Source organism: Nasonia vitripennis, chromosome 4, assembly GCF_009193385.2.
Source record: "Nasonia vitripennis strain AsymCx chromosome 4, Nvit_psr_1.1, whole genome shotgun sequence".
In the NCBI taxonomy this organism is placed as follows: domain Eukaryota; kingdom Metazoa; phylum Arthropoda; class Insecta; order Hymenoptera; family Pteromalidae; genus Nasonia; species Nasonia vitripennis.
The window spans coordinates 28,531,420-28,556,443 of NC_045760.1; the positions used below are offsets into that span (position 1 = coordinate 28,531,420).

Here is a 25,024-nt window from a genome sequence, read left to right on the forward strand (position 1 = left end):
TCCATGTATACGACCGGATTGAATAAACGCATCACTGAACCTTCGATCATCATACGATTACCAAGTTTTATGGTTCCATATTATTTTCCAGGCTATAATTTCTCCGTATGACTTTAAAATTCACCAAACGCAATAAAAATAATTCAACAGCTTGACTTGCGATAAATAAAGCTGCGAAGAACAAAAAAAGCTCAATGGAATCGATGCATAAATATTTTGAGCGCGTACGCGGAGGTGCAATTTTTCTCGAAAGTCAGCAAAATATATTCCGAAAGAAAGGGTAAACTGCTTCGAGGAGCAGTGGTCTGCTGCCGATAAAAGAGTCTAGTGTGCGCGCGCCTCCTTATTTTTCTATCGAACCCTTGGGGGCTGCTGCTGCTGCTTCTGCCTTCGTCCCTCGAGCTATACCAAGAGCGTGTACTATACCAAAGCAGACCCTGTACGCAGCCGCTGCTTATGTCCATGCACGATCCAGGCGTTATATCGTATAAGCGTCCCCGGCTCTCGCGGAGATGGAAAGAACGGCGCCAATGGAAAAACGCAGGAGTAAGCATGTAAGTGTGAAAATTGACAGTTTTTGAAATAGAATTTTGATGACTGAAAATATGATTTATTTGTCCATTTCATAAAAATATAGCGTTGCTTTACAGATCAAAGTACTCGTTTAAGTACTAGATCGTTGTCCTACTGAAAAAGTTGCACTAACTGCACACAATCACGCCAAAGATCCTAAGATTCGGGACTAAAAATACGCCAGTAGCTGTATGATACACAGACACTGAAAGCTCCGACGCGTATCCAAATGGGAAAGCACCTTATCTCCACCCACAACGTACCAAGTTTCGCATTAAAACTCGCCTGCAAGAACCGTACAAGCCTAAATCCACGAGCGACGAAGACAATACAGCAGCTCCGTCATAATCATCCATAAGCGCATCAAGACTCACATCACCTTCACATATATACTCCGTCCTAAGCCGTCTGCCAGGCTTCTCAACTATAGCACACGCATCGGGACGCTCTCTCGTGACACTTAACTATAGGCTGCACACAACAAAGCGCAAGCTGAGCTTTATCACAGCGGCGATAGTAAAACTTTTCATCGGACGCCGCTGCACGCGCGATAACAGTGCCGACCAGCGTCCGCTTTTATGGACGTTTACGAGCACCGTAATACGGCGCGGTCCCGGGCTGTTTATTTCCACGACTGCTCGGCCGCTCTCATATCGCAAACGAGCGCGAGGGAGGACTCCGCTGTTGCCGCTGCGGGCTGGTGGTGGCGCTCAAAAGGAAGGCGTAAAAGCAGACGAGGTGTAGGTGGAAAACGCGAACACCCGTGGCCGAAGATTCGCGGCGCAAAGTGAAAAAGACGAGAAAGAAGCGAGGCGCAGTGGGCGATAGAAGCGCGGGCACGGCTGGTCGGATATAACGCGAAAAAGGGGTTGAGGCACAAAGGGAGAGAACATAGACAAAGGAGAGAGTATAGCGGACAGGGCCAGATTTTTATTTCTTTTGAGGCTTGCAGTCGCTCGGCTCAGGGAGAAAAGCACAAATGGAGGACGACGAGGTGGTGCTGGCCGCACGAATTTCCGCGAGGAAATTAACAACAGTGCCAAAAATTGAGACAAGTGCCTCGCTCCCTCCACAAAACGTCCAGTGAGGGGGAGAGAGCTCATTTCGCACAGTACCTTTGCTCTCTTGCGTTGTCGAGGGGCTGCGCTGTTGCACCGGTGCTTCAGCCGATGCTTTTGTCGGCGAGGGAGCGAGTCAAGCCACTGAGGGAAGCGCTGGCGCGGCTAGCCCGGTGTCGAGCAAAGAAACCAATTTAATGAAGGTTTGACCAGACGAGGAGTAATCGATGTAACAATCGAGTTTTTCACGTTGGATTTAATTGCTGTTTCTCTTGCTTCGGTAACTTTGGAAACGAGTGAGCGAGTGATCGAGTTTTAAAAGCTTTGCGTGTGGTTGGTATATGTGTGTGGATTTTCTGACCCTTCGAGATATAACACTATAGAGTGTTCCAATTAGACTAGTTTATCTCTTAATAGGTGGAAGAAGCTATGGGTCTCTCGATTCATGGCAGTCTTCCAAGCCTCAATGAGCTACGATAGGAAGAAAGAGGAGTGGATTCGGTCCAAACGGAAGTTCAATAGGGAAATAAATAATAAGAAATAAACACAACTATCAATTTAATCCAAATTTTCAAAAAGTATAGCTTTCCAAGTAATCAAAAAAGAACCAGCCTCGGCAGTAAAATCGAATACACATACACAGCCTACAGCTCAGAAGAGTAAATCTGCGAGAGCTTTAAAAAAATGGCTGCCAAATACCCGGATCCAAGATCCCACGGCAAGTCTTTTACTACTTCAAGCCTCTTCTCCAGCTCATATAAGTAGGCTCGATGTGGGTCTTCTTCTCCCTCTTTCCCATATACGTCGTACGCGGTGCGGATCGGCCGGATAAAGGAAAGCCGAAGCTACATGCGTCAGTGCTACACACTCTCAACGTATGAAAAAGAGAGAGATCTGTGGTAACAGCCCAGGCTTTACCGGGGCAACGAAGGGAATTTACTTCAGCGAGCAAATTTTCATGCGGAGCGCACATCGTATTTTCGCGTTTCATCGGGTATTGGTTGCCACCACCTGCGAAGCGGAGATTGACTATTCAAAACATTTTCAAGTTTCTTTTTCACTGAGCTGCATTTCTCTCTCGCGCTATTTTTTTCGCGGTGTATGCCTTAGAACGCGTGAGCGTAAAATCTGAAATCCAATCAAGATCAGGGCGAAATAAGCTGTCAGCTGCCTCTGAAAGAGTTTTAAATAAAAGCGATAAATTATCGGCGAAGTTTATTCGCGGCGGTTTTTCGCCGCCTGAAAAAAAATGGGGCGTGAACTACGCGCGTGGCTTTATACGTGAGAAAATTTCAATTTATTCACTCTCGGTGTGGGTATTTGGAAGATAAAATGCACTTTACGATCGAATTCGTTTGTTTGACGAGCGCATTTCAATGATGGGGTTCGGATCATGAAGGTGACAGAAACTGACGAATGTCGTAGGTAAAACATACAAAGAAGAGTATATGTAGTCGTTATCGTGACAAAAGAGAAGTCGAGTGAGAGGAAGAAAGAAGAAAAACGATAACGAGAACGAGGATAAAATATAAGGCTGCGCGTGACGCATAAAGATATGTCGAGATCGGGAGGGAAGGAGAATAAAAAGAATGAGATACATGCACTAACGAGCTGACTACTCGTAAAGTCTTGTGAAAAAAGATATACTTTCTCGTCCTTGGCTGTATTTGACTGAATCAACATTTTGCGTAAAAGAATATTCCTTTTTATAAATAGAAAGGAAAACTAAAGTCTAAAGCAAGTTTGACAAAGTTATGAAGAGTAGGGATAACAAGAGAATAAATGTAGCTTAGCAGTGTAATACCCATTTTTACGTACATTTTGTAAACGACAAGATCCTGAATGACAGGCAAAAATAGCCTGACTACGTGTCTTTAATATGGCGTAAAATAGGGTCACCCTTGGCAAGAGCTGACGTATAGTCGTCTCTAGATACCTACGTACATCTTCTCGTTTTTCACCCAAGTTGACAGTGGGACCCGCGTGTTTTCCGGTTATTGCATAAAACGACTAACACGTACCCGTTTCTAAAATTAAACAATTCATAAAGTCAGCTCTCATAGCAATAATGCCAAAGGCTAAAAAAAAGTAAACCTTATCTCACCCAGATCGTGCAAAGGTGTCGAGAGAACTGCACGTAAATCGCGCTCCGAAACGAGCCGAGGAGCACAGCAGTTGCAGCAGTAGCAGTTCGATCCCCCAAGGTGTCTATAGCATTTCCATTTGCCGCTGGCGTACGCAACACGCAGCAATTCCGCCTTTGTCGGCGACGTGCCTCCCCGAAACTAAAACGGAATATCAATGCAAGGACGTATCCCCCAGACGTGAGTATTCTTTGAGGCGTTTTCTCTCTTTCGCAAAGCGCAAGACTGCGATAAAGAGAGAACGTCGGGTCGAAATAGAGGAAAAAAGCTCGGGTTTCGCTCAGTTTTTTTTTCCACAGCTGTATACGAGCCTCTGCTTATGCCACGTCAGGAACTCGAGGAAGCTGCCGTTCCTTCTGCTAACATTTCCCCTTTACGCTTGAAAATTGTTTCGCGAACGATAACAAGACTAATTTCCCGAGTAAATTGAACGATCGTGCTGCGAGGAATAATTCCAGCCGCGTAAATAAAGCAGAGCCATAAATTTGCATGCTTGATTTCACAACACCCTTCGCGTCCATTCAATACACAGGGCCGCAGTAGGGGGTCATTAAATAAAACCGCAAACCGCGAGAAACTCCTCTCTATGCGGCGACGCTGAAATGTATTCGCCAGCGCAGCGAATATCCAAGCGCCGCGTGAGGTAGAAAAATAATAGCGGCATACCGTATAGCGGTGAGAGTGTTTTCTCCGATAAGCGCCCTTGTCGGCTGCTGGCGCGCGAGAAAACACGTCGGGGCTTCGATCAGGGCTTCTATCTTCGGAGAAGAAATAACGCGGCTCTTGTTGGTACAAACACGGAGAAGTCCAGAACTCGATCGAAGGAGAGGAGAGGAACCTTATTTACGCACTGGTATACTCGTAGAATTGTTCTCTGATTTATTTAAGATTGAGCGGCGTTATTTCTTGAAAATCGCGGAGCCACGAGCGAGGTCTGTGCGTTGAAAAAATACAGATACGTGGTAATCGGATAACCGATAAATCCAAGTAAAAGCGCGAATCCGATAATATAGAGAAAGGTTAAGTGAAATCGTGACTTAACGTCCCGGTGAATGAGAAAATCTCGTTATATCAAAGCAATTTGTGCAGTAAAAAGCCGGAGAAAAAGGAGTCAAAAATTAAGGGGAAGAAGAAGCTCGTAAATCAGCCGTATCGATCTCGGAGCCTCGACGAGAAACCCGAGCTGCTGCTGCTGCTCTTGCGCTTTCTCTCTTATACTTGATTCGTGTGTCGGATCTTGGGGAGTATAAGCCTCCTACCGGCAACCGCGGGCAAGAAAACGCGCAAAAAGTGTCATTCCTCGGACAGGCGCAGCCGGTTCTCTCTCACTCATTCTCCTTCGCGCGGCTTGCAGCACCAGCTTAAGACCCTTATTTCTGTCCTTATACTCCCGCCCACTTATCTCTCTGTGCGAACATACATGTGCTCGTCCAGTTACGGCTCACTTGTGGCTGTATACGCTTATGTGCTCGCCTTTTTTCTGGCTTTTACACGTGATTGTCTGCATTTTTATCTCTTGTATCTTATCGTAAGTGAAGTAAGCTGTTAAATATTGAATCGAAATTTAAAAATAATTTAAAATTTGATGGACTAGTCCGTCGAGGTAACATGAATTAATTGAAAAAAAAAACATTAAGTAAGCAGTCGAAAAATCTTTAATCGAAATTTGTAGGTTTTCTATACACACGCACAGAAACACATGCATATGGGATACTATGTTAAAAAGAGTCAATCATAGTAAGCTATGACATATTCAGTCGTGAGTTTTATCTCACTGTGATTTTCTCGAGAAATTTCCTCTTAGTATTATTCTATTTTTGATCTGACGAAGTTGGATATCGCACCAACGAAAGGTCGTTAGTTAACATAGATTTTGTGGATTTATTTACAAGGGTTAACTATCCCACATTTGATACTTATTCTTATTTTGGCTAAAATGGAGAGTAAAAACGAAATTGTTATAACGATCAGACAATCGTATCAGAAATAAACCAGAAAATGCCGAATGGCCGAACGAAAAAGACGAGAGCGGGCCGAGGCTCGGCCAGCGAAACCAAGAGTGAAATTTTTGGACAGATGACAGGCCACAGAGAGCAGTTACAGCATGAGTGGTCGAAGCAGCAGGTCAATCAAGGCAGCTTTAACATGGGTGGTACACCACTATATTTAGGCTTGGTGCGCATACTTTTCATGAGGGAAATGGAAAAGTGCATATGCGCCACCTATTGTCGTCTGCCTCAAACTCGGAGTGTTTAGACAGTGACAAAAGAGTATGTGCAATTACTAATGATAAAAATAAAGTTGCACGTGAGTAATCAAGTCCGAAAGTTTGCCGAGAAAATGTTCTTATCAGACAGCAAGTGCAAGTAACAGATGTATACTTCAGCATCGAGAAAATTTCTTCTTCGAGTTATTTTTCTTACTCCATCCAAGAACGCCGGAAAGATATCAATAAGTTCGATGTTCTCTAAACGTCGGTGATTAACAGGCTTGATAAATGTTTTCACACCCTCTTCCTTGTCACGACTTTTTGGGTATTTTTTACCCTTCAGGCCTCGCTCCCGTTTCTCTTGGATTTCTTGTTCCTCGCTAAGCTCCTTGTAACCGGGCTCAGCGAGCTTTGCAGCATAAGGCTTTCAACAAATGAACTCTCTTTTACCGCCTGCCGCTTTTACCCTCCCCCTGCTGCTGCTCTTTAACCCTAAGATGTCTTTTCTGGACTGGTAAGCCGGTAATATAGCGATCCGAGAGGCATAGTGCAACAATACGCTACTCTCCCGACTACCACTACTCCCCTTCAGCCTTCCTTTTTAGGACAGAGTAAGCTCGTACGAACGAGAGACAATACTTGCAAAGTTTCCTCGTTCATACATTTTTGGAGAGACTCATTTTCTAGAAAGCGTTGCGTTTGCCCTTTTATAAAACGTTAACTTTATGAGGCCGAAGTGCTTGGAGTGTTCATAGAGAATGATATGCTACTGATGTCATCAGATAAGTACGTTTTGTTTTATAAGGTTTTACAAAGATTTTACGTTTCTCTCCAAATCAAGAGTTTCAAAAATTGAAAATTTAGCTTTTATGACATTTTGAGTTAAAATATTTGCTGCATTAGAATAAGAATAAGAATAATTCTAACGCTAGGATATCACACTGTTTGCACTTACGTTGACTTGGATGCCTCGCACGGGAAATATGGCGTGGGATGGTTCCTTCTTGGGTACATATCGATAGAATTCGGTGTCGTCCAAGTACCACTTTATAACGTAAAGCGGGACATTTTCCAGGTCATAGCTACACGTCAGCAGAGCCGAGTCTCCAACCCTTACCCTCTCTGGTGCCGTTATCTTCAAAGTTTTTAAGCCCGTGGCACCTGTAACAAACAAGGGTTTGCGTCATTTTAATAACTTTGTAACGAAATATTATTCCACCAGTAGAATGTAAGAGTGTTATTCACTTAATAAAATGTGGTGACTAATAAATGCGAAGAGAAGACTGATTAACCCTTCTTAAATTTCATGTTTTCGCTTACTAAAGAAACTTCTCAGAATGTACATCTGATGAAAATGTTTGCTAGTCAAGCATGACGTCTACAGTGAAAGCAACTTTCAAGCCTTGATAAAAAGCTCAAAATTTAAAGTTTGCTCAAAGTTTTTCTCCACTACTACCTTACTTCACTGAATGCGAAAATGAATATTTCTTGAAAAGTTGCCTTCGAGAAAACCTGTACTATAATGCTTTTCTTTTTTACACTAAAAAATTCAGCAATGTTTGTGAACGAGAAGCCCAAGACGCGCTCAACTCTCAGACACAGAAAACTCATTAAAATTCAGCACTCACCTACAGGAGCGAATTTTGATTTCGAGATTTCCGATTGAGCTTGCATAATGCATCGCGAGAAGATAAAGGGAAAAAGCGTCGGCCACGTGGGACTCGACGAAATGGCAAGTCTTCCGCTTTAAAAGCGCCAAGACATTCGGAGAATTTTTCAGCTTGCGTCACATTCCTCAAGTAGACGCATGCAAATGGAGAAGCTCGAAAGGACGTATGGAAATCAGGTGAAATAGACGAAGAAATCGAAGGAAAACGCTGCGAGGAAAAAGGGCGTCTAAGAAGCCAAGTTTTGAAAAGGAGATGCAGGAGGAGTTTAAGAATTACCGGAGAATTCGGGAGAGAAAAAAGTGAAGTAACTTCGTATGTATTTAGGTCGCGAGAAGAAAGAGTTACGGGTCAAGGTGGGGGACGAAAAATGTGGAAAGATGTCTGAGAAAGAGATCTCCCTCCCATGCATATTTATCGCAGCGATGTTGGCCTTATACATTGGATTTTATAGTCTGGGCCTCGTTACCGATTATACGCGAAATGTAAGATATTATGCTGATTTCGCAGACTATAGCTTTCAATTTTTCGCTTCTTTTGGTGTTTATTATAATCGATTGTGTAAATAATTTTAGAACATGGTTTAACACAGTCCTCGTAAAGCCATTTGATGAAATTTCGCGAATTAATTTAAATAGGAATTTCCGCTATGGTTTAACTATCTCGTGTTGAGGAAACGAAATTCCAAATTTAATTATGCACAGCTATTTTTTAATACAACCGTCCTGGAATTCTCAATTTTCATTTCCTACAACACGCGCGGCAAGTGCGTCGCTTTATTAGACGTCAATAAAATCCTGGCTTTTCGCAGCCGTTGCGTTAATTTAAAAATCAATTATTTTCTTTAATAAAAGCAATTAAAAGCCCTATTTACAGAGCTTCAGGTGTGTTGATACAGCGTATGTTTTTTAATTTAAAAAGTCCAGCAGAGTAATGAGCGACGAGGATTCGTGTTTGGTATGCAGATAACGTCACGGTTACGTTTGCATGCGTTTAAAATGATGAAAGCAAAAAGTTGCCAATAACAATTTAATTCTCATGAAAGCTAGTCCAAAAATTAAATTTGTTTTTTAATTAAAAGCATAATATATTCTTTCGCGTCGAAATTCAAAATTGACGACAAATCATGCTGCATGGTGAATATTGCGGCCCTGATTAATGAAATGTATTACTATCTTTCAACGATATTTTACTTTAATTATTTTTCAATACGTCTCACTCATGATGTTTTGAGTGAAAACGTCTTCTAACAATCACGAATTTAGCTCTTTCGTTCGTCGTCGTCAGCTTCTTGCGTGTTGATTTTCACGGCTGTGGCTTGGCCAGGACGTCGTAAGCTCGCAAGGACATGTGCTGGAGTTTCGGCACAGCAACTAAAGTACCGGATGCTGCACTTTACTTACACGTACAGTAGTCGACTGTCGCGGGCTTAAGTCGAGAATGGGTCGAAACTATGTTCAGCTTCTGTGGCTTGACATTTCGACCAAGATTCCAAACTGGCTTTCATGTCCCATCAGTCTGGCCAGGGTCTCGTTAAATACTCGTCTTCCTTCGTTTGGGTGACCGCACACCTGATTGCAGCGATGTTCCACACCTAGCCCACGTTTTCAATCACCAGCGACCACTGGCCACTTCAATTATCGTCTTTAGCGGAAATTAATTTTCCTCCTTTTTGCCTTTCCTACGCGACTGTTTGAACGATTCAATTAACGGACGCGAAATGATGATAGCTATATTTCTGTCGAATGAATTCGTATAGAGGTATGCATTCGATCTATTTGGTCTGGGATATAAATCGGATTTATGAGCTTTCGGTAATTTATAGCTCGTCGTAAATGGATTCGTTTAAGAGCTAATAACTATATCACTAATCGTTTATTCTTTTTTATGGGAATGAAAGTCGAAAAGTTTTGATTGTGTGTCTGTATCCGAGCTCTTTTAATTGACTATAACTTTTTATAGCAGCGGTTGTTTAATCCATCTTTTATTTCCACTTTTAAGCAACAGCATCGACCCAGTACATCATTGGCATAAAATTCGAACTCGTTACACCTAACCCGCAAAAAAGCTCAATTTCCGTCCTTTCAAAGCGTCCAATTCCCCATAGAATTACTCGTATCCTAGAACACCAGGTGCGACGCACCCGGATGATAGAATAGACTGATGATAAAATTGTAATATAATAACGCAGCCAAGTTTCCAAGCATGTGTTTCGCTCATGCCTCATAGCAGTAAAGCTCTATCCTCCTCGCGCACTAATACACACTCCGCGGCGCCAACGAGTTTCGCATTTGCGAATCGCGAGAAACAAATCAATCTCGGAAGCCACGCGCTGAAAGCTCGATCCTCTCTCTGAAAATCTCTGCGTATGCTGGAAAGAGAGAAAGCGGGGCAGCAAGTTTTTTTCCCTACAACGCGCGAAAAGTTCTTCTCGCTGTAGGAATTTAAAAGCTCGGCATTTACTTCTCGCGGGAGGGGCTTGAAACTCACTCCCACAAGCTCTACTCGCACACTTTAGAGCTTGCGATACACGGTCGATGGCATTGTACGCTCGGACGAGTAGTTAATGCCGTATAGCGAATGCAGCAGCGGTATACAAGTGACCAATTAGAAGAGGGAGTACGGAAATGGCCTGCTTTCCCCTTCGCGCATTCGATTATTTTTCCTCAGTCTCCGGGCATATAACTGCAGTGTATCTCTCTCGGTCTATATCGCTTTCTCTATTATCTCTCCCTGGTGGATTCTCGCAGACTATTTCTCGACACGGCTCGCATTACTGACATGCAGCGAACGTTAATGCAACACGGGATTCCACTCGGAATTTTCTCCCTCCTCTGAGTGGACATGCTGTAACTTAATTGCCGCTCGGCAATGTATACTGCTATGCGAGCGGAAACGATATCAATTGTAGCCGGAAGTGTGGAAATATACCTATAAACTGATTGTTTCCATTCTTTTTGAAGCGTTATATAATCCCTGTATCTCGAGAGCCATTAAGGCTTTGGCGCGAGCTTTATCACATAATCAATAACATCACCCACAATAATCGCAAAAATACATAATAATACAATAAGTCTTTGTCGATCGAATCGTTGAGCGAAATAATAATTCATACATACCAATCTCGCAATCATTAATCGCACTTCTCGTTATACGGATTTTCAAACGTCAATCAAACATTAATTCCAGAATATGAATATCGAAGTACGAAGCTCTCGACAATGAGAGACAAGCACGTCACTGCCGCAGCGGAACACTGCTTCGAAAATACAAGTGATCTGACTGACGCAATGTTTTTTCCTATTTATTTATAAAATCACTCTTAGCTCTCGTTAGATAATAGGCTTTCCTTTTCAAAAGGAAATTATTGCACGCAAATCTCCCTGCGTAAGAATAGGTGCCCCCAGGCTTGCGCGAAGAATAGAAACGCGGGGGGATGATTGCGTCCGCGGGCCATTGTTCGCGCTGCGGAATACTCTCCGGGCATTTTGACATGGAGACGAGGAGCTGATATGAGCCGCCTAGCGCAATGCAGCATTCCTTTGCTCGATGTGGGGGCGGATGCGGGAGGGAAAGTCATTCGCTACGTCAGTGCGCGAGCATTGTTCGATTATTCTCATCCCCTTTTCCTGCGTCAATCTGGTTCGCTCTCGGGTAATGATAATCTCGATGTGGCCTATATCGATTCTGCTATTTTTATTCGCTAAATCTCTCAATTGTTATGGGAGATTGCGATAAACAGGATATGTAATGGAATTATGATCGAGAGCTTTGGGTTTGGGATTTAAAGTAGGTGATCGGCGAGGCGTTCAATGGTGATTGCATTATTGCTTGCTTGTGTGTACGTAGGCATGTAAATATAGAAACCAGAGGAAATTATATAAGTTAGCATTAGCGCGCAAGCCCCGTTATATTGTGTTTCAGGGGGTAATAAAGCGGATTTAGTCAGCCGCTCAAAAGTGTACGACGAGCTCGATAATCGTGTTAAACGATTCAACCCATCTATACCTGCCGTGCCGACTCGTGTTTATTTATCCAATATTCGAGCGCTGCATCCTACAGTCGGTTTATAATTTCTTGAAACGAAGCCGTATTTCAAAGGATGAGCTTTGAGCTTGTCATATGCATAATTAGTCAGAGTATGCCGAGCTGAGGGTAAATAATTAATAGCCTTGAGCATGTACGGATAAAAACTCTTCAGAGTGTCATACACACCTAAGAGAGAAGAAAAACGCGGGAAAAGGCAGCGAATAATAATTTATCCTATATTTTCGCCGTCAAGAACCACAAGTGTGAAAGAAGCATTCCACACGCATGATAAATCGTACGTAAACGTCAAGCTGCCACAGGGTCAGGATTTTCTTTGGCACACCTGCCTCAGTGCAGCCGAAAAGGCTGGACGCAATCAGTCCTTGTCGGATTTGCAGCTTTCGCGTGCGCGCTGTATGTATGAGGGTGGCGCGATTGAACGGACGTCTTTTTTCCATTTTCCCGGGAAAGAGAGCTTGTCGCGCATTTGCCGCGTGAAAATCGATGCGGAGCGCTTGTTACCGCGAGGCTCGCCTCATTCAATTCGAAAATTTGAGGCGCGAGCTGCTGCCGGATAATAAGCACTCGTTATATTTACGGCAGCTGCCAAGCGGGCTCCGTGCGTGTGCAAGCTCTATTCAGCCATTCATCTTGCGCCGATCGATTCATGCGAGCTATGTGTTAGCTTGGGACGTAATCCCTGTACGACTATTTTTCGGGATACTCTGATAACGAGAGGTTTTTGTTTGCGACTCGGGTAAAAATAAAATGAAAAATAATATATAAATTAATTGAAGTTGAAGTTTTTAATTTTGGAATGGAAGGTGTATGTTTGAACGAATTTATTGTGAGACTCGTTAGCGTTTCCAATTTGATTGATCACGCTCACGCGCCTTCATTTATTATAGATAGCGTTATCACGTTACATTTTTTTTTTTTCGGTAATACGTCAACGGTTCGTCAGAGATAAAGCTATAACTATGAAAGATTTTGTTTTTTCATCGTCAATCATTTTGCCAGTAAATTTGAATCGCATAAACTACACTCGAATATACCCATTATTACGTTTATTATAATTTCACGCGAAAGCGCATTCGCTATAATGTAGTCGCATTACGAATTCTATGAGCACCAACTGTGAGCAATAATTTACATTATCGAATGGGAACTCGCTCCCCTAATGATTCATTACCGTATGAATAGATAATAGTGTTGGTTTATGTATTTATCTTAATTGCTGTGATTACCCATAAACGTTATACTCTTGCGTAACCGCCTGTGATTTAAAGCACACGTTGAAGAGGAATTCATTTATCGATTTGAATCAATGATGTAGAGGAGATAAAATTGACCCTTTCTCTAAACATTCTGTCTGATACCTATATCTATGGGATTTTCGTTTTTTTCTGACTGCGTTGAACTTTGCATATAGGATTATCTAAATTCGATAATCTGGTGTTAATCCGTAAAAGCTCTACTCTTAATCAAAGTATTTTCTTCTTTTATTTGAATTATTTATCACTATATCTCTTATACCACGTCTATTCTCAGAATCCGATATAAATGGGCGCGATAGCTTTTCAATGGCAAGACAATGACATCTATATAGGAGAAATTAATTTTCTAGCGAAGCAAATAGCAATGAATAGAAGTATTTTTCACTGTTGTATTAAATTGTGTACAGACCAACTGCGTTGCTTAGGCAAACGATTGCAAATATTGCTACCATTTTGGCTGACGACACCATGATGTTCGTGGTATTAGATTCACTTATGCAAAAACACTATATAATCACTTAAAATATTAGTCTAATATAAGTAAAATGTAGTCTAGCAGATCTGTGGAAGAACTTGACTTTCCACTGGTCACTGTACAAATGCGGCCTTTATTGCGACTAGAGTATAAATGATAAAGCAATCACGAGAAGGAGAATTAGATAGAGAGAGAATGAGAGAAAAAACAAGGTCATGTTTTTATTTTTTTTTTAGTTGTGATAAAGTTATCAGACACGATACATAGTCATTAATTTCTCTCTGGCTAACAAATTGAGAAATAGTACATTGTGTAACTTGTTAGAATTATTACTACTTCGCACACGGTTAAAGAATTATAAATATTGTATTTTCATGGTCATTTTACATATGCAATGCCGGTAAGCGTATTCTAAGCTGGCTACTTTTACTAAAATAATGTCTCGACCGCAGCGCATTCAGTAAAAAAATAAAATATATTCTACCCTACGTATGGGACCATCTTACAATAGATAACAGCTTTTTTAGGATAATAAATGATAATCTTAAGCAATTAGTCCAGAGATATAAACTTGGGAGTCAGAAATAATGAAGATTTTCAAGCAGAAACAAAAATTATTATTGTCCTTGTTATGTTTTTCTTGGCGATACATCTTTTTCAGAATTTACGAGGCTATTATTCTCTGGGGGACTCGACGTGGTTTAAGACCACTAGTGCGCAGAATATCCACCGCGCGGAGAACTTTCCTCCCTTGCGCGGTCACGCTGTAAAAAAGAGCGAGCTTAAAAGTAAAGGATGAAGCAAAAAAAGAAGCTTGCTCCCATTTCGGACCAAATATTTATGACCTTTATAAATATTCAATTGCTCTCATGAAATTTTGTAAACGGCTATCAAATTCATTTGTAGAAATATTTATTTTCACATGCAAATTCTTCTAAAAATTGAAAATCAAAATGCAATTACACATCAATTTGTCCCAACAGATACGAAGCTTAAATCAAAAATAAAACAACAAAAAAACATCTTTTATTCAGGTTAAGAAAGAGTTAAGCAGTAGTCAAGGATCTCTGGCCTGAGGCCAGTGCGGTCAATGTAACGTCGGTATCTTCAGCCCAGGCACCTCGAGAATCTCATAAGGAATTACTCCAGAGCGATTTCGATATAAACTTATTTCGAGGCCGCAGCCGAGGAAGAGTATACAGAAAGTTTCAGCTAAGAAATTCCGTGGGCCATTCCTGGCACGACTCAGCTGTTCCAAGTCACTCGATACATCTTTCAATCGAGCGGTAAAGAGACGCGAGCAAGACTCTTCAGAGGAGCTTGGTATTGGCAGATGAAAGTAGCTCGCGGTCGTTTAAAAAAAAAAAACGTTTTTTCTATAACGACGTAAGACGTCAAGGCATATAACGTTTCAAGAGCGGCTTATTCCATACCGACGCTTGTCAAAATCGTCGAGTGAAATTTTTCTTTCTTTTCTGGCGCATAGCTGCTTTGACGGAATTGACACGACACTATCTACTCTAATTTAATTGCTGTCCAATCGTGGAACATTCGATGCTGCTGGGAATGAAGACGATCTCAAATCCACTTAGATTAAGATTGCTGGAAGATATTCGGACTATTCGTGAGTAACGGTACTCGATATTAGAACAAACATTTTACATTCGAAAGTTTGATAGTATTGAATTGTAGCTGAAAAAAAAAACTGTAACAAAAGTGACAAGAAAAACCTGCTCTTCGCCTTTCTCCAAATTCACGCAGATGAGAAGAAGTGAATCTCCGATCTCCAGTCACAAAAGCAAAGAAAAATACCACGAGGAATCGGGCACAGTAGCAGACAGCAAAGTCGCCTTCTCGTCGCTTGTCCGTAAGTAAATAAAGCTCGCATTGTACTGAAAGCACTTGGCAATGCTTGCAGGGACTACGGTATATCCTCGTCAATGCCGTGCAGGTATACCCACACAGTAGCTGATGTCAAGAGTCTCAAAATAGTGGTCCACGCTGGATCCGAGTGCGCGTGTAGAGCGTATACGCGGAAGAGCTTTTTTCCGGATAATTTCGTTTTCCAGAGCTTTTTTCCTGCTGATTTCGTACCTTCCCGGCTGTACTCGTACATTTTCAGACTAAAACTCGATCCCGCCGTGCTTGCAGCTTGAGAAACATACGAAACAGCGGCAAAAATAAAATCGGCTCACGAATGGGACGCGGAAAATTGAATTTTTTATTATTCGCCGATGCACCTAATAGCTATACATAAATTGAAAATAAAGCTTACTATATAAAATATACGCGTGTGTATTCAAGGGCCTTTTGTATTTTGTTACGATGATGTACAAAATAGAGGATAAAAAAATTCAATGTATATAGTGTAAGGAAAGACTGGGCGACGCGAAACCTCTTTGAATGAAAGCTCCTGGCTGCCCGTACACGTGTGCGGGATTAGCCGTGGATTATCCATATAAACGCGAGACCTGACTTCCCTTGTGATATATATTCTATGGGAATAAGGAGAAAGCCCTTTCATAAAGTATAGTATGATGAATTTTTTATATTTTCAACTTTAATCAGCGCTGACTCGTGAAAGTGCGTACTTCTGTAAAGTTTTTCCTGCTCTTTTATGCTTACGTCCTATTCTGTTGATGCTTTTTCATAAGCCCAACAAGAATTTAATTAATGATGAAGTTTGCGATGAAATAATTTGGTTAATCTTACTGCGTGACGTCGATAGTCATCGGTAAATTGTTTTCGAGAAAGCTGCCATCAGCAGCGATTTTATTTCCTATAGGCTTCCTATCACTTCACAGTTTATCCTGCAGTGGTATAAATCCAATGGTCGGACGCGCACATGTCGAAAACTCGGAACCAAATAGAGCCTCCGAGAATTCGGCAAATATGTGTTATTTCTGCTGATAGAAGTACAAATAATAATAAATTTGGGGCACGTAGAAAATAGTATATACATAAAATTGCTCAACGTACAGCAACCCTAAGCGCAATAAAGTAACGAGTTGCTTTTGCGGTTCCTATAGCCCATGGCAAATATGCATTCGGCGCGTTTGAAATTCCACGATAAGCCGCCAGCTCGACTATATACACCTGACTCAAAAAGCCTTTCGGATTCTTGGAACTCCGGAATTTTCGAATATCTCGTTAAGGTATACAGCGCCAAAAGAGAAAAAGAGAGAGAAATACGCAGCAGTGCAACAGAGAACACGACTCGACCTCAGTGTTCATACCAGAAGACTTTACGTGGTCTACCGATGTCTCATCCCTGTACATAAGGATTATTCATACGGCTAATCTGCTTAAGCGTTTTGTCGAGTCGCACCCTCTATTTTTTTCCCTCCCTCTCAGACGTGCGGTGCGCTAATTGCAGCAGCGCGTCATAGAGAAAAAGAGAGAGAGAGAGAGAGAGAGAGAGAGAGAGAGAGAGAGAGAGAGAGAGAGAGAAGCGGAAAAGCCGAGCGAGCAGAGGGCGGCTGTCGGGGATTCGGGCGTCATCTGGCTTCTCGCTCCTTGCGCGCTCGTAATTCAAACACGTAATTAACAGGCATATATCACCAATACCGATAACTCTTCCGCCGGGGTACTACGGACGCGGCGCCGTGGATTTCGACTTCATGATAGAATCAAAATCGAGCCGAATCGAGGCGCGGATCAATCGATTCGCTGTCGCGTATTAAACTCGAATTGTTCGACAAGTTTTCCCTTAATTAAAATCAATTCGTTATCCTCGATGAAAGCTTCTAGAGCGCTTTGGACGCGTCGAAAATGTTTGAAGCGTTTTTCTGGGGCAGCTGTTAGGTTATTTTTCACGCTTTCGAAGCTTTTTTGACATCGAGATCTGGAATTGACAGGTTCATCAATGTTCTGTACTGATTTCACTTATCCAGTGTAGATACGTGCAGTCGACATACCGCAAACACTCGAACAGCAGGAGGTCTCTCTGGCTCTTAGTTTCTCGTGGGCGACAAACCGAGCAGCTCATAAACAGCTGCGACAATATGCCGTGTAAATGCATTTCGATACAGAGACGCTAAAATAGAAGCTGATTGTGTCATATGCTGTATAATTTCCTTGCTGTACTTTAGACGCTTGCTTGTAACAAAAATAAATTATAAAAAGACTATTATTTATTTTTGATCGTCGCCTTGTTCGAAAATAGACGCAATCCTTATGAAAATGTATCATCTTTTTAATTATAAGGACCCCATCAAAGAGTTGGGAAACCAGAGAAGATTTAAGTAGATAATCGGATTAGGTCACGAACAAAGTCCCGAACTCGATGGCAACTTTACTTAATTCAAAAGGCCATAATTACTTTGTAGAATCTTTAAATAACGCATAATACTTTTGCTTCGTCACAAAGTCAAAAGATTCATTACTATACGCAGCCATACTGACGCAGTAAATATATGACACGCTGAAAAACTCTCGTTCATTAATTAAATTCCGACAATCCAACAGTCCTTTTTCAACACAGCTCTCAATTTTCTGCGTCGAGCTTCACTCCGTAATAAAATTACGGTATCCAGAATGATACGAGCGGAACTCGTCGGTTGCAAAAATTATTTTTAATAACTTTATAAAAGATACATTTTTAATACCCAGCAGTTTTAAAAATGTAAACACGTAGACTCAGCGCTGGTGTTTACTTCGAGTTCTCTAAACTACGCGTCTGTGTCTCTGATATTCGGACACTTCCGCTATCGCTCGGCCTGCAGGAATAATTATAATTACGTTGACCCCGAGCATACACATATGGGTGAACGCACGGGATGCGGACATTGCCAGGGAGTAGCGCGAGCCACGCGCGCTCTGCTGTGTACAGGGCTTCTGTCCACGTCAGTCTCAGAGGAGCGTCCGTGGTTTCCAGCAAAATGACCAGTCCGGTAATTCAGACACTCTTGCTCGTGACGAGTCTCTGCCTAATCGTTAGTGAGAAGTGTGGGCGTATGTGGATTGTATGCATACTGTATAGGCTAGCTATGTCGTTGCTTTTGGAAGTGATTTAATGATGATATGTTTTTCGAATTTACTTTTTGTTAAGTTGGAAGTTACTAAATCTTCCTCGTGGAATCGGTCTTCTATGTAGTTGCATCTTACTGTTAATAATTCAACACAACTTAATATGGGTTCGATAATCGACAGCACCAGAGTGTGTATCTTTTATCAAGTTGGTGGTGCAAAGTACAAGTAACATAGAGCTTGAAATAACTCGTAACTAGTGAAGTTTGTTATTGATTAACCAAACTGATTCTACTGTATTCGTATTTTCAGAACTTCGTAGACGCAATCATTTCCACAGAGCGAAAATGAGTCCTTTGACGGGATCAGTCGAAGCGGTACCGGCTTTTGGATAATAAACGAGTCTTGGCAATATCCATCAACAGACATTAGCCGAAGCATCAGTTTTTATTTTCTCTCTATAATTGATTATAATTGACCTATACACGCTCATATGTATAGATACAAAAGCTCGGCTTTAAATAATTCACCCCCATAGCGTTAAAATTAACGGAAACGGCGTAGTTTCGCGCTTTCATTAACTTTCCTCGAAGCAGATAATAAACGCCCGCGCAAACACGCATAGAATATCGGGCTAATTACTTTGAAAAAGCTGCAAGCTCGAACAACTCGGCACATTCGCGCTTGTAATATACAGGTACGGCGCACATGTCGGACGGCTCTTGGCAGTGGTCCCACGAGTCGCCGATTCGGCTCTTTTCTCTCGCTGCAGTAGCAGCAGGCGCAGACTTAATTAAGCATCGACACAGTAATAGCGAACGCGTCGTTGTAAGCTTCTGCGCCGCTTGGGCGAAATGGAATAGAGCTAATTGCTCCCTTATAAACGCGCACCGGCGGGTGGATATTTTATGCGTTACTCGGCAGATTCGCGCTATCCCAGGTGCTAATTGTCGGAAGATGAGTGTTTGTTGGTTGCACGAGAGCCACTACTGTGCATGTGGTGCCCTGTGATTCTCGAGGGAATCTCTCCTTCTTCTCATACAACGATATCTACTTGAATTTCACGGAAGTTCATGGGAGGATAAACGTTTCACGATTGTGGTTACTTCAGTTCGTTAAACATTTTCGATTTGAATTTCCCGCCTCATTTTTTTTCGAGTCCGAAGTTAATATATCGTAATGCGATTATCCGAGGATTTATGTGACCGTAGCTGTCGACATTTTTGACAAGTGCGTGCGAGAAAAGCTTTTATGTGCTTTTCAAATTTCAGAAATTTATATGCTCGAAATTGACGCGTTTGAGCTTTTGCGTTGAATTCCGCTACGCGTAAAATCCATTTGGAACGAGTGCCTATGCTGGTGACATTGAGGGGTCTCGCTTCCGCCGGTATTTTTGGCAGTTTCAGAGACTTTACAGGGCTAACTTTTTGGTAAATTTTAATTAAAACTATCAATGACACAGTTAACTGCGGTATTTTTTTGCAAATAGAGAACTAGCATGAAATCGTTAAAAGCTTCAATGCGAAGTGTTCTTTTTTGACCTATGAATACTGCACGAAGACGAGATTGATTCATCAAAGGCACTGCCATCACCGAGTAAACACACATCATTACGTAAAGGCTCTTCCTGCAATATTCCTTGTATATTTCTGTAAAGTCAACGAACGTAGAAAGTAGACGTTATCTACCGTTTCAAGCATCAACTCATAATATAGAGCAGCTTCTAGTTTAATTAGCTAGACTCCACACACATAGAAAGGATATAATACTTTTAAGATAAACTTCTCGCATTTGCATCCTATAGATGATACTTTACTAGCATCAGTTTAACGCTTGAATATGCTCGCTAACGTTCCAACTTCGAAATTATATCACCCGTTAAGTCGAATAGAATGCCAACGTTTTTCCTTTCTGCAATCCTCCCACTGTGCGTCTCTGTCTTGTCATTCTTTCGCGTATATTTATCTTGCTTTCTCTCACATTAACTCGACTGTATAGTTCGCAGGGAAGCGTTATACAGTTCAGAAGTATTACTTCCAACTCTTGGCCATAAATCCGCAGTTCCCCGGCTTTATGCCCGCTGAATAAGTAAGGCATTGATTCATATCCGTCGACTTTTTAAATGGAAAACGAGCTTCCGAGCTTTTTTCGAACAATCGCGTCGTTTTCGCGATAGAAAGAGAAAAAATCCCATACGCACCTTTTCGAATTCCTGAATAGAACACGGGTCATGCAATGCAAGCAATCCATGGATATAAAAGGCAGAGGGAGTATATCAATCGAACGCGGAGCTAAAAAGGATCCCCTCTCGCACCGACGTTCGTCTGGGCTAATAACGACGTCTCTCTACAGCTTTGCGGGCTGATTTTTTTCCCTCTATACTGCACGCGCTTTTTGGAAGCCCATCCATTTCAAAATTAATTAAAAGTTCATCAAGCTCCGCCGCGGCGCTTGACGGGGCGCGTCGCGTCGCGCTATTCATAAGCGGATATGATCGCGTTATAATTTCGAGGCCATGTGACAACGCAATTAAGAGCCTGATGCGTGTGCATCGCAGCGAGCGATTCACGCATCTATATATATGTATATAATTATACTGCACACATATAGCTCTGTGAGAGTAAAGCAGAGAGGGGGGGGCAGTGTTAGGCGGCAACGCGAGCGCGAAGGGCTTTCATAAATTTAATTGCGCATAACGTCACTCGACTCTTCTCTCTTCCCTTTCGCGCGAGAGCATCGCCCCTTTCGGCTCGTTGACTCTCTCTCTCTCTCTCTCTCTCTCTCTCTCTCTCTCTCTCTCTCTCTCTCTCTCTCTCTCTCTCGTGTCTCGCCCAAAGTCAACTGCCTGCCTGTGCTTGCTCTGGTGTATGTATAGCTTAATGCAATATATCCCTCGCGGGGTAATATTATTGTTTCCGATGCGCATATATTACACGCGACGACTCGTGTTTTGCGCAGCTAACTCGTTTACACCCTCGTCGACGCTGTTGTGTGGATGTGTGTATGAGGTGTAGGTATGATTAGCTTGACGATTTTAGACGTGACTTTTGCGTAAATTTTTCAAATAATCGCGAGCTTCATGAGAAGTGAACATAGCTGAGAAATGATCGAATAATAATATTTGATAAAAATGCAGTCAAGAGCTATTCAGGTGTGCAATGACGCAAACGTATTCGATGATAAAAATTTACGTATGACAATTTATCATGCGCCATTATTACACTTTTATGACGTTAAATTTTATGGTTATTTTAAGTACTGTTTCTGGCTTGGCGTAATTTATTTTACATTCGCCTAATACGATTGGTAGTTGTTTATAATTTATACGTTAAGCGCACGCAAACTTATGAATTACGAAAAACTTTGTACAAGTTGCTAAAAGGTTTAACAATGTTACCCGCCCACAACTACGGAAAACTCACACAGAGAGTTTATATGGTCCGATATACCTATAGCTGTATATGCCAAACCATAATACATATATGTCATCGTTACCGTCAATGATAAGCTGTCGTTATTTTTCTTTACGAGTACACGAGTCCATATAAAATAAGTTCGATCAGATGTGAATAATGGACAACTCGAGGCACACTAACATAAGCCACATAATTAATCACCGATACTAATATTCCAATTGTGAAATCAAGCTAATCCATAATCCCACGAGCTTCATAATAATGAACCTCCGTCGAGCACTGCAGGCAACTGTATAATAAGTGATAAAAGCCAGCGGCAGAACTTGGAGAGGACATATCAAGAGCAGAGAGAAAGAGGGAAGGACACCTAATTAAGCATTCGATAGCGCGATTATTAGCGATGCTGCATCAGACTCCATAGACTGCGCACTCCAAGAATCGTGATATTCCCGCGTATAGCAGCGGAAGTATCGATTACGGCGTCCCAAAGCTCGAACAAAAGTAATTCCAGTTTGACTCGTGTTATACAACTCTTACAGGAGCGGTGGACTTGCCAAATGCAGTTTCGAGTGTCGCTTTCGTCGTCGCCGTAAACTTTTCTCCCTCTTCGCGAAATGAAGGAAAGTCACTTACAGAAGTCGTCCGCTAATTTACCCACTGTGGTCGATCGAGCTTTCGCTGGGCATCTATACCGGCTACTAATTTAGTGTCCTATTTCGCTCTGTTTTCTCTCTCACGTGTGTATTTAAGCAAATAATTATTCCACGTGTGCTTCTCCTTCCCTCTCCGGTTTGCTATTTATGGGCGGCTTGTACGTGGGGGATTTGAAATTTCATGTAGAGCTGCCTAGGATTCTGAGGGTCTGATGGATTTTCTCTGTCTCTGTCTCTTTCCCTGTTGTATGCAACATTTTATACGTATCGGCTGTTTTATAAAAATCGAATGAAATTGCGGAATTTTCAATATCATCCCTATACGGGACAGCTATTGGATCGGTTTTACCTCTAAAATAAATGTGTAACGGCCTATTATCGTTTCATAAATATTTTCAACGCGACGCTTAAAATTCCCAATTTAATACCTACGAGATTTTTGCAATAAATTCGAGGATAAATTAATTTGAAAAAGTCTGAGCCGCACTTCTAATCCAATTTTCAAAAATTTCCGAGTTTCGCCTGGAGTTTATTACGTACACACTCTCCCCACACAGTAGAAACTAGCGGCTTAAAACAATTAACAAAGTTGGATATACACACGAGCCATATGATCCGTCAATACTTTCCGCAGTGTACAGAGTGCGTATGTCGTTTCGAAGCCGAGTTTACCAGCTCTCGCAGAAACTATCGAGTTCGACGCAATTAATCGCAGCGCGATCCCAAGTTTCGAATTAATAGCGAGATTTCGAAGCGAAATTACAGCAACGTCGCTATATGGCAATAGTAGCAGGAGCCGATTCCAAGCGCGAGAGAAGCCAGCCAAAAGCAGTTGATAATTCAGCCGGGGTATCCTAATCGTAATTAGCAGCAGCGCCAAGTAATGTCATTTGCATTTATTCATTGGCGCGTGCGCGGAAACTATGCCAATTAGGGTAAACTCGACGATAGCTCGAGAGGGGCATAGGGTAAAAAGGGATATAGGCTGCGCCATCTAGTAGGGAGAGCCGAAGTTCAGAAGCGCACTGAGCTGACGCGAGAGAGAGAGAGAGAGAGAGAGAGAGAGAGAGAGAGAGAGAAGGTGAGAGAAAGAGGGAGCATCTCTGGGTGTATACAAAGTTTAAGTTTGCTAATGTAGCTATACGCGCATCTCTCATCGTCGAGATTTCTGCCAACACTAAGAGGCCTGTGCACACATAGCGAAGCGTTCGTCGATGCGACGGATATATATACATATACTCTGTATACGCTCGAAAGGAACTACATGGCGTTTACCGAATCTCAGCTTCGAATTCTTGATTATTTTCAAAGGGGAGCGAAGGACTGATGCTTGTTTTGCTTTGAGATAATCACCGGCGCGTGGGAACGAGGAAATTCGTCGGCCAAGCTTTAGTTGGGTAAATAAAGGCGCGAATAAGTTTGAACGTTCGTTCATTTTAAAATGCGTGAATTATGCGTATGAAATACCTGGATGACTCGTTATAAAGCAAAAAAAGGCAGAATCATGTTTGATTACAACTAACATTACAAAACCTGCAAAAGCGTACTATCGAATCGACTGTTAATAAATATCCAGTTTTCGAATTTACCACACTTTTCATTAAAACTCGAGAAGTCTTAACCAGCGCCTCTCAAACAGTCAAATTTTAGCCCGAACAAAATTAAAGTAAGTTTTAATCGACAAAAGAATGAGAAGGTGGAATAAGAAAGTCTCTTTCTCCAACCCGCTTCTTCGTCGCGCACTTAAAGCCGGATCTCTCGGAAAGTTTTGTTTTCTGCCCTTCCCGTTTTCCGCGAAAGCCTTCCGCGCAAACATCGCGCGGGTCAAAAAAGTCGTCTCTTTCTCTTACCAACTTGCACTTTTTTCCCTTTGCCATCAGCGTCTCCTCGCCCCGTTACGACACTGAAAACTCACGACTTTCGTAATATCCCAGGCAGCCCTGCGCTTGCATTCGAGAGCCATTTTCTGAATTTATGAGAGCGAAGCGTGTATATAGCGAGAGCTGAAAATTCATGAAGCATCGCGCGGCTTATATGGCACCTTTTTCTACTTGCGCGTATACGAGTTTGTTTGTTCAATACGTTTTTTTACAACAATTCGTTTAAATTATCTAATTTAAATACGAAAAGCAAATTTTCCACAGTTTCACGGATAAGCCCTCACATCTATCGATCGCTTCCCCCGCAGTAGCTTCGCACCTAAAACAGCCGTAGAAATGCGCACCCGTACCTCGACTTTAAATTTTTCGAAGCTAGCAGACAGAACCGCACGAGAATCGCGACCTCTCGTGTACTTCCGCTTAATCTCTAGAAAAGTTTTCGAATGTTCCCCGGCTCGCGCTCTTTCCGCCTGGCGACGGGACCTTATCCCTCTCAATCTTTATCTCGTTCTCTCCCTCTGTGTCGCGCCGCCAGTCGAGTTGTTCCGCGAATATATCCGCCCACGCACCGGCTGTAAGCCTGTACAGTGAGCGGCGCTTCCGACTCTATTTTACGTTTTGCGAAATCGCCGATAAAATCGAAATGGCCTTCCATGAGCGGCGAGCGATGCCGCC

General features: G+C 42.2%; 1 protein-coding gene across 4 annotated transcripts in view; it reads right to left on the minus strand.

Annotated features, from left to right (window-relative positions):
* The window catches only part of LOC103315309, an 86,997-nt gene that overhangs the window by 32,974 nt on the left and 28,999 nt on the right, over window positions 1-25,024 (minus strand). For 2 of the 4 annotated variants that reach the window (XM_031930374.2, XM_032599654.1), the window contains exon 2: window positions 6,940-7,145. In XM_031930374.2, the coding sequence (XP_031786234.1) occupies window positions 6,940-7,145 (206 nt within the window). Of the gene's footprint in view, window positions 1-6,939; window positions 7,146-13,366; window positions 13,588-25,024 lie in introns of those variants that run through there. The other 2 variants (XM_031930373.2, XM_031930375.1) reach the window with 2 other exon arrangements.